The sequence below is a fragment of the Gossypium hirsutum genome, chromosome A13 (genome assembly GCF_007990345.1).
Source record: "Gossypium hirsutum isolate 1008001.06 chromosome A13, Gossypium_hirsutum_v2.1, whole genome shotgun sequence".
NCBI lineage: Eukaryota > Viridiplantae > Streptophyta > Magnoliopsida > Malvales > Malvaceae > Gossypium > Gossypium hirsutum.
In genome coordinates, this window is record NC_053436.1 from 111282676 (window position 1) to 111293788 (window position 11113).

General features: G+C 34.9%; 1 protein-coding gene across 1 annotated transcript; it reads left to right on the forward strand.

Moving 5' to 3' along the window:
- The first annotated feature begins 458 nt into the window (after positions 1 to 458).
- LOC107929985 (ABC transporter G family member 28) lies at positions 459 to 6869 on the forward strand. The gene is made up of 14 exons (XM_016861566.2): positions 459 to 807; positions 1797 to 1873; positions 1973 to 2254; positions 2367 to 2430; positions 2527 to 2673; positions 2794 to 2828; positions 3083 to 3156; positions 3367 to 4265; positions 4447 to 4743; positions 4836 to 5330; positions 5635 to 5783; positions 5864 to 6153; positions 6229 to 6362; positions 6445 to 6869. Exons 1-14 carry the CDS (start codon positions 575 to 577, stop codon positions 6599 to 6601), a joined length of 3333 nt encoding a protein of 1110 aa, XP_016717055.2. The 5' UTR covers positions 459 to 574; the 3' UTR covers positions 6602 to 6869.
- The last annotated feature ends 4244 nt before the right edge of the window (positions 6870 to 11113 follow it).

Here is an 11113-nt window from a genome sequence, read left to right on the forward strand (position 1 = left end):
CAACTAAAGAACATTGACTAAATATATAATTTTACGCACAGTATAGGACTAATAACAAAATTTAACCAATCAGCTGCTACCATTTGGTTAGGACTATAATTTCAAAATTTAAAATTATCCAATTCAAAAAGTAGAAGAACTAAAATTGGTCAAATTAAACTATTGAGACTAAATCTACAACTTATGCATATTATAAAGACTAAAAAGGTAAATTCGACACGTATGGAACAGTGACGACACAGTTTCAACGGCTTCTTCTTCAAACTTTGTTTGACTTTGACTTTGATTTTGAGTTGTAAATTTTATTTTTCTTTATTTTTAACAAAAATAACAATTATATTTAAAATATTGTTGGTGAAATGCTTCCTGTTTTAACGGTTTTAACGGTTTCATCCCACTATTTTCTCCCTACCATTTCTTCCCCTTGAAAAAATTCCAAACAAAACATATTTTCCATTTTCCCCATCTTTCTTTCATCTAAAAAATGATTGTTTATTTTTATTTTTTCAATTCATCTCATGTAAATAAATAAATAATTTTTTTCTTTTTTTTTTCTGCAAAATAAGTCATTGAGATGACCAAAAATAAGATCCAAACATGGAAATTTCTTTACGTTTTAATATTGATATCTAGTTTTTTGGTTATTGTCGTATGTCAAGAAGAAGATGAAGCTAGCGGTGATAAGTTCGGAAACAGCGCCGCCGCTACTGAAATGTTCTCTCAATACGCTTCTAGTCGATTTACTAATCTTTCTTCTAGCTTGAAAGACGATATAAAGGCCAAATTCAGCTTTTGCATTACTGATGTGTACGCTCTAATTTCTCCTATTTTTTGAAAAGTTTTCTTGTCCAGTCGATATTGTTGTCTTTTGAATGCTTGCCGGCTCTTCAGATTTGAATAATGTCGATTTGTGCTCACGAAGCTGCGCTTAGAAAAGTAGTAGCTTATTTTTAGTTCTAAATTCAGCTTTTGAATTACTAATCTACGTTCTAATTTCTCTAAATTTTTTTGAATTTTTTCCTTTTTTTCAATGATCCGTCACCGCAAGTCGATATTGTTCTCTTTTGAATGCTTGCCGGCTCTTCAGATTCGAACAATATCGACTTCTCACGAAGGTTCGCTTAGAAAAATTTGTAGTTTATTTTTAGTTCTAAATTCAGCTTTTGAATTACTGATGCGTACGTACGTTTTGATTTCTCTGTTTTTTTTCTTCTTTTTTAATGATCCGTCACCGCAAGTCCATATTGTTGTCTTTTGAATACTTACCGGCTCTTCAGATTCGAAGAATATCGATTTGTGTTCACGAAGCTGCGCTTAGAAATATTGTAGTTTATTTTTTCTTGTACATTCAGCTTTTGCATTACTGATGTGTACGTTCTAATTTCTCTTCCTTTTTTTTTTTTGAAATATTTTTTCTTTTTTCTTTTTTAATGATCCGTCACTGCAAGTCGATATTGTTGTCTTTTGAATGCTTGCCGGCTCTTCAGATTCCAACAATACCGATTTGTGCTCACGAAACTGCGCCTCGAAAAGTTATAGTTTATTTTAGTTGTAAATTCAGCTTTTAAATTACTGATGCGTACGTTGTAATTTCTCAGTTTTTTATTTTTTAATGATCCGTTGCCATATTGTGCTCTTTGAATGCTCGCTGCCTCCTACATTCGAACTTAGAATATCATTTGATTACTTATGAGAGAGTATTTGAGTAGTTGCTGAGAATTAAAAAGAACAATTTGTGCTCATAATAGTTATTTTTAGTTTTGAATTCTTATTTCATTGTTTTTCTTGGACTGCAGGGAAACTGATTGGAATGCAGCATTTAATTTCTCAAAAAACCCGAAATTCTTGTCCGAATGTGCCAGATCAACTAAAGGTTGAGATCAGTAATTTAAGGGTTTTTTTAAATGTTAAATCAATAAGATGAGATTATTGGATTTAATGAATTTTGTTTTGGGGTTCTTTTTTTCAATAGGAGACATGATGAAACGCGTATGTACAGCAGCAGAAGTCAAATTCTACTTTAGTAGTTTCTATCAGAGTGGAGGTGAAGCAAAGAAGTCCAGTTTTTTGAAGCCTAATAAGAACTGTAATTTAACATCTTGGGTTTCTGGGTGTGAGCCTGGATGGGCTTGTAGTGCCGGTAAACAACAGAAAATTAATCTAAAAAACTCCACTGAGATACCTTACAGGGTTCAAAATTGTTCAGCTTGTTGTGAAGGATTCTTCTGCCCTCGTGGAATTACTTGTATGATACGTAAGCGTTCGTTGTTTTGCTGCTAAGAAACCAAGGAACATGATATTTTTTTTTATGCCTGCCAATATCTCAATAAAGATTGCTGATTTTGTTTTGTTTTTCATCACTGAAGCTTGTCCATTGGGTGCTTACTGTCCACTTGCGAGCCTCAATACGAGTACCGGCGTATGTGACCCGTAAGTTCATTCTTGTTTTAAACATTGATCCGTTTTGATCCGTGGCTTTGTTCTGCTTTAGCATACACTAATATCAGTAGCAGAACTCCTTTTCAGATACCGTTATCAACTACCTCCTGATAATCCAGATCATACGTGTGGAGGAGCTGATACTTGGGCCGATGTTATGAGTAGCAGTGAGGTGTTCTGTTCAGGTGGATCATACTGTCCGTCTACCATCCAAAAAATTCCTTGCAGCAAGGGGTATTGATATTATCCCACAACTTTTCATACTTATTTGTTTTTCCTTGAATGCATCAATACCATCTGCTTCATATTTTCTGAAATACCACTATTTTTTGTTTGATTGTTTGGTCCTTCCAGGCATTACTGCAGGACAGGTTCTACATCTGAACTCTGTAAGTTTTTCCTCAAATAATTTACTGCTAAGTTGAGTCTTGTTCCTTCAAAAATAACAATGCTTTCGAGTGAAATTTACTCGATTTTCACGAGCATGGTCAATACAAAGAAACTATACCCTGTGATATATGTTCCTATGACAGTCTGACTCGGGTTACGGTTTTATCTGTCATATTCATCTGTTGTTTTCTTTTGTGTCATTTCACAACGTGTGAAAGAGGTAACCAACCTTTTTACCAACTGAACTTTGCAGTGTGCTTCCGTTTTGCAACTTGTAATCCAAAGTCAGCAAATCAAAACATCACTGCATATGGCCTCATGCTTTTTGTGAGTGAGAAGCTTACATTTTGATTATAAACAATATGGCATATCATTCATTGGAACATGTCATTCTTTTTAAAATTAAATTTTCGAAGTTCATTTGCTCTTTCTGAATGTTATCTTTATTAGTGGCTAATTTCTTCAGTGAAGTATTAACCAAAAATCAAGCCAGACACAATGGTGAGGAATTTCTGAATCTTGAATTTGCCAATGTAGGCTGGACTAGGATTCCTAATTGTCATTATATACAACTGTTCTGATCAAGTTATTGCAACTCGAGAGAAGAAAAAAGAGCTATCCAGAGAGAAGGCAGTTCAAAGTGTGAGAGAAACTGCCCAAGCACGCGAAAAATGGACTTCGGCGAAAGAAATTGCTAAGAAGCATGCAATTGGGCTGCAAACATCGTTTTCACGTACATTTTCTAGAAGAAAATCTCTAAAGCATCCAGCAAGCCAAGCTAAACCTGCAGCAGCAGATGCTGCTGGATTACCACCCACTGTATCTACGGGTACATCTCAGCAGCCACAAAAGAAGGAAAAAGGGAATCTCACAAAGATGTTACATGAAATAGAAGATAACCCTGAAAGTCATGAAGGGTTTAATATAGACATTGGAGATAAACAAGGGAAGAAGAATCCACCAAAGGGCAAACAGTTGCATACCCAGAGCCAAATGTTCAGATATGCTTATGGTCAAATCGAGAAGGAGAAAGCTCTCCAGGAGCAGAACAAGAACTTGACCTTCTCAGGTGTGATTTCAATGGCTAATGAGGTTGATGAACTTATTAGGAAGAGGTTTACAATTGAGATTGTCTTCAAAGATTTAACCATCACTTTGAAAGGAAAAAACATACATCTAATGAGGAGCGTATCTGGGAAATTATCTCCCGGTCGGGTTTCAGCTGTTATGGGTCCATCTGGAGCTGGAAAAACAACATTTCTTTCAGCTTTAACTGGAAAAGCTCCAGGTTGTGTCATGACTGGTTCGGTTCAAATAAATGGGAAGGATGAGTCTATCCAAGCTTATAAGAAAATAATTGGTTTTGTTCCACAAGATGATATTGTGCATGGAAACTTGACAGTGGCAGAAAATTTATGGTTCAGTGCTAGGTGCAGGTATGCCACACTTATTTCAGCCATGTAGGAGACCTTTACTTTTTCATTCACTGATGGTGTTACTTTTTTTGGTGTGTGATTTTCCACTTGCGAATTGTTGCATTACATTACATAGCATTCTACACTAAAAAGCAGTTTCTTGGTTTCCCCTCATCACTAACTGGATTCCTAATTATTTTAGACTCCCTGCCGATCTGGCAAAACCAGAAAAGGTTCTAGTTGTTGAAAGAGTCATTGAGTCCTTGGGACTGCAGGCTGTGAGGGATTCTTTAGTAGGGACAGTGGAGAAGAGAGGAATCTCAGGGGGTCAAAGGAAACGAGTAAACGTTGGGCTGGAAATGGTCATGGAACCTTCTCTTTTAATATTAGATGAACCAACATCTGGTTTAGACAGTTCATCTTCCCAACTACTACTTCGAGCTCTTCGGCGTGAAGCTCTTGAAGGTGTAAACATTTGCATGGTCGTTCACCAGCCAAGGTAAGTTTATTATCATGGCAATTATGTTAGTACGCCAATATAACTCAGTAGCTGAAATTGATGGATGCCAATTTTCTTTTGTTGCATTTCAGCTATACCTTGTACAGGATGTTTGATGATTTGATACTTCTAGCAAAGGGTGGACTTACTGTATATCATGGGCCAGTGAAGAAAGCTGAAGAGTATTTTGCTGGCCTTGGTATTAATCTACCTGATCGTGCTAATCCTCCAGACTACTTCATTGACATTTTGGAAGGTATTACAAAGCTAAACACAGGCACAGGTTTAACGGTTAAACAGCTGCCGGTAAGATGGATGCTTCATAATGGCTATTCTGTTCCCATGGATATGCTGAATTCTATTGAGGGAATGTCCGGAAAATCTGGTGAAAGTTCATCACATGGAGGCAGTAGTGCTCATGCCACCGGATCGGAACAAAATTCCTTTGCTGGCGAGTTGTGGCAGGATGTGAAATGTTCTGTTGAGACAAAGAAGGACCGCTTGCAACATAATATCTTCAAGTCAGCTGATTTGTCAGAAAGGACAACGCCTGGTGTATTCACACAGTACAGATACTATCTTGGAAGGTAGATGTTCAAGTTCTTATGTGCTATGTACCTGGATGCTTCATTTTTCCTAAAAGATTCATGTCCGACACCTGTGTCCAACACATATCAGGACATTGGTCTCAAGGTATGATCGTCCAAGTTTATGGCTTAAGAAAAAAAAGAAGAAAAAAAGAGCATAACCATGTCGGTACATACCTTTATCCGACACACACCCTAAGTCTGGGTTACATAGCATATATATGCTCATATCTCTTTCAAATTTGATTAAATAGTGAATACTCATGTTTTTTTTAACCTGTTATAATGTCTGGATTCTTTGCAGGCTCCTAAAGCAACGGTTACGAGAAGTTAGGACACAAGTGGTAGATTATTTAATTTTATTGCTTGCCGGAATTTGCTTAGGAACACTAGCTGAAGTAAGCGATGAAACATTTGGTGCAATGGGTTATACATACACAGTTATTGGAGTTTGTAAGTTAAATTTTCCCTTTAATTCACCTTCTTAATGATTTAAACCATTTCTCACCGATCCGAATCTCGATTGCTTTCAGCTCTCCTGTGCAAGATTGCAGCTTTGAGAAGCTTTGGTTTAGATAAGCTGCACTACTGGAGAGAACGTTCATCCGGTATGAGCAGCCTAGCTTACTTTCTAGCTAAGGATACGATCGACCATTTCAATACTGTAATCAAGCCTTTAGTGTATCTCTCCATGTTCTACTTCTTCAACAATCCAAGATCATCCGTTTACGACAATTACTTCGTTTTAGTCTGTCTGGTATATTGCGTAACCGGCATAGCCTATATACTCTCTATCCTTTTCGATCCAGGTCAAGCTCAACTGGTAAGAGCTATGAATTATAATGTTAACATTACTACAAAGTATATGAATTCACCTCTCACATTTCTTTCAATACAGTGGTCAGTGCTTCTTCCAGTTGTTTTGACTCTAATAGCAACTCAAGGTGGTGACAGCAAGACTGTTGATTTTATAGGCGACTTATGCTACACTAAGTGGGCATTAGAAGCCTTTGTGGTCTCGAACGCTAAAATGTTAGTTTTACTCATTGAGAATGTTGCTCCGACCCTTTCATTTTTCTCGAAAGTTGATCAAACATTTCATTTCGGGTTTCAGGTATTCCGGAGTGTGGGTGATAACACGATGCGGTTCGCTTTTGCAGTACGGATACGCTCTGAAGAATTTTGGTCGTTGTTTGGTCTTGCTTGTCCTAACCGGTATACTTAGCCGTATTGTTGCTTTCTTTTGTATGGTAACCTTCCAAAAACGATAAACTCCATCATCAAGCTAACCTTACTTTCATACTGTATTTATCATTATTCCTTAGTTCATTCATACGTACATACATACATACACACATATATATACACATTATACATATAGTAGCTTTGTGTTTTCTTTTCTCTCTTTTGTTAAAGAAACTACAGTGAGAACCGCTGAATGGAAGCTATAGATCAGTTTTGTTTAGCTTTTTTTTAATAATAATAAAAAAAAAGAAACTGCTGAGATGCGCAAAATGATTGCAGTTAGATCTTCCTTTTTTTAAAAAAAAAAATTCATTGCTTGTTTTTATATGTATGATTCAATTACAATGAAAATATACTCACTGTTGACACCATTTTTTGGATGAAAAACGGGGGTTGACTTGGGTTTTAAAAAAAAAACGGGAGTCGCCACCAATCCTCTTTTTTTTTTATGAGGTGCGATTGGATCACCTCGAAGAGGGGTTGTTTTTAATAAACGGTTTGATTTTATTAAAACAACAAGTTTGGTCCACGAAATTCAGAAAAACGGGTTCGGGAGTCGGTTACGCACGAGGAAGGATTAGCACCCTCGATACGCCCAAAATTGGTACCTAGTTGATTACTTAATGTCTTAATGTCGAAATTTTAAATACGATCCTTTCTTTTTGAATAAAATGAATTGGAAGATAAAGCTCATTTATTTTAAAGAAATAAATTATTACACTGAGTAAGTTAGAGTGCAACATTTCAAATCCTCAAAATTAAGCTTATTCTTCGTCTTTTAAAACCTATGCATTTTAAGGAGGATATCCGATTATCTGAGTCAAATGAGAAAATCAAAACCCAGTAAGTTAGGGTTCGATTTCACAAAATTTCTAAATATCGAGCATTGCCTTTATTCTTAAAATCCTCGTCTCGAGAAAATAACATGTCATATCCAATGCGTTAGGATACAACGTGTCGAATTCCCGAGAATGAGCTTTTTACTTATGGGCTTTGATTAAAAAAGGATACTCGGTTATCCAAGTTCATCGAAAAATTTGAAGCCCAGTAAGTGAGGGCACAATTCTCGAGAACTATGAGAACGAGGCTTTTTTGAAAATTATGAAATAGGGTGATTGTAGTGCTTTGATAAGACACGATTTTTACAAATATGACATGATTGAAAAGTGATGTATGACGTAAAAGATAATATATAGTTCAAATGCATATCAAAGAATAATGAACAAATAATGAATTAATACTAACAAACATAGCAACAATAATCTCTATTGTACATTATGCTAATATCCATATCTACATTCAAAACTAAAGAAAACGAGTCAAGTAAGGCAAATACGGACCAAATGTATGAGTTTTGAAATAACTAAAAAATATATAAAAATGAAATTATATTTATATTTTAGATAAATAATATATAAATGAATATTTGAAAGGAATTAAAAAAATATGGTTAAAAATAAATACTACATAGAATAATAGTGTCCAAATAGGTTTTAAAGTAAATATTATATAAGGAATAAGTCACAACACATTAAATAATATATATATATATATGTGCACGTATACATAATGAAGATTAAACAATAATACATAATAATTTTTGAAACGAATGTATAATAAACCCAAAGTGTTAATACTATTTTATTTATTATATAAAATAATACTACATTAAAAATACGTGATGAAATTAACCATTGATATAATAATACTCAAAGTAATAATATAAATAATAAAATTATAATACGTGTACATAGATAAATAAACATATAAATAATAAAACTAATGTTAACAATAGTAAAGATAATAAACTAAACAAAATTAGTAATAATAATGAAACAGAGGATCAAATTGACACCAAAGCTGAAATTAAAGGAAAAAATCTAAAATAAATAAAAGGGAAGGTCCGAATTAAAAAGCGCGAATGACATGGGGGACTAAAAGGGTAATATTTCCCACCCTCCAAAACGCAGCGTTATGACGAGGACCGAAATGAAGCGGACATCAAATTAAAGGGCGAAAATTAGAAATAAAAAAAAATTGATTTGAACGCGCTACAAAAAGGGGAGGACCATCTGCGCAAATATCCCCAAAATGGAAAACACGCGGATCCTCCTGGTAATGGGTCGGGTCGACGCGCGGATCCACCCCCACCAAAACGGCGCCGTTTTATAATTAATATAAATATAAAAAAAAGGCTAAAAATAAAACGGTTTCATCATTTTGTTGAAGAACAGAGAGAAAACTCTCTCTTTTTTTCATTTTCTCAGGCTCCGATTCCGGAGATGGCCCGGCCAAGGCTTCCGGCGAGTCTCCGCCGTAGAGCCACCGTGTGTGGCGGCCGGAGGTTCAAAATCGGACCTTTTCGGTCCCCTTTTTAAGCCTAGCGTCCCTAGGGTACGGATCTAAGGCCAAATCCCCGAAAAAGAAGCCGGAGACCCGAAGATCGAGGGGAAACCGCTCGTCTTCTCTCCTCCGGTGCGGCGCAGGTAAGGTTTTTTTGGTTTTTCGTTTGTTATTTAGTGTAGGAGATAAAAAATAAACAATAAAAATAAACAGAGAAAGATTCGGATACCAAAAGGGTCACCTTTTATTTCTTTGTTTTTCTTTTCAAAAGGGCTTCCCCCCCACCTTTTTTTGAAATATGTTCGGCTTTTATAGCCAAAGAACAAAAAGAAAGAAAAAGATTCAATATTTTCCATTGTTTTGTGTTGTCTGCTTCTTTTTCTCCTTGTTGCGTGTTTGTTTCTCTCTTTGCAGGTGGAGCAGGTGGAGCGACGTCAGAAGGGCAGGTGGCCGTGACTTGCGGCGCTGGAGGCTGAAGACCTAGGTGCGGCGCACCTAGGGTTTTCCCTTAGCTGGAAATTGGCCTGAGTTTTTTTTTTGGGCCATTTGGGCTTAGGGTTAAATTTGTTTGGGTTGTGTTGTATTGGGTTTGGATTATTGGGTTTGGGCCATTGTAAGGGTTATTTGGGCCCCCCGGGAAAATTTGGGCTTGTACACTCACCACCATTTTTGGGGGGACTTGGATCAATCCCTTTTACTGTGTTATATTTTGTTTCTGTTGTGTATTTAAGCTGAGTTTCTGCAGCTAATTCTTTGGATACTAAATAAGAAATGATTTAAGATAAAACATATCTATATATATTTGTTATACTTGGGTTAATTAGCAACCCACACAACCACAGCACTCATTTTATGGCGCTTGCGAGCTATGGACCTGTGAGAACGAGATTCTCTGAAAATCTCTTAAGTCGCGGGCCCAACAGTGAGGTGGACACCCACTGTGAGAACAACTTCTTTGACAGACGTACCACATCTGTAATGTACATCTTGTATTCATCTATTGTTTTAATATGACAACTCATACTCACGAGAAAAGAACATCAATAAGTCAACAAAGGTCACAGAACTAATAATGAGACAACACATTGTACCTAAAGATAAGAACGAAGCAAAAGAGGGCAGGTAATAACATTAGCCTTCCTCTAAAAATGTTAGTATAATAGTAAAAATTTGTACTTTAACATCAATAATTTATGATTCATTTCTAATTTTCCTAAAGTTATTTTCTAATTTCGTATTGCCTGATTATAACTTATATAAGAACCCCTAAGGTCTAGGAATAAGGATATTCTTTTTCTCTTTTCTTTAATTCTCATTATACATTTTATCACTCTCTACCCACCAAATAATTCGTTTTTCGAATTTGGTATAACCAATATTTAACTTCATTACAATTATTTATTGGGATTGAACCATTCTTGCAAAGTGATGAAATTTGGTAATGCATGTATTATTGTCATTAAATAACATTAAAAAGTTACGAAAAACTAATCTTTACTTCAAAAAGAAAAAAGTTATTGCTGCATTATTATTCATGCATTATATGTCATTAAATGTTTTTTATTTCAAGAAACACAGATAAAATTTAAAAACTTCACCATTAATATGCTAAATGATTATCCTATTTTTTTATAAAAATAATTTATTTTTCAATTACATTTTAATGGCACTTTAAAAATATAATTTTCACAAAATATGTATGATATCTCCATGAGAATATTTAATACAGCTCCATGCATAAATTTCATGCTGTGAATCAATAATAATATGATATTTCATAGGGGAAAAATAAAATAATAATTAAAAATTTATAAATAAAAATTTATAAATTTATTTAAGATAAATCCAAATTTTAAATTTCAAATTTCAAATTTAATACTCAATACAAACCCTAAATTCAAAATCCAAAATAAATTTTAAGCCTAAACCCCCCCAATAGTGAATGGTAGAAAATTTTTTATTTCCAACAAAAAAAAATCACTTAAATTTTAAGCAAACAATTAAAGCAAAATGGATTAAAATGATAGCTTTGTATGAATTTATATAAAAATTATGGAAACAAATCTCAAATAGTAATTGTACAACCTCAAAGTAATCCTTAAATAGATCCCAATATTGTAAGCAACGTTAATGGCTTCTTTTTGCATGATGTCCCATTCACATACCAAGAGACGGTTAGTCCTCCCCAATACCTT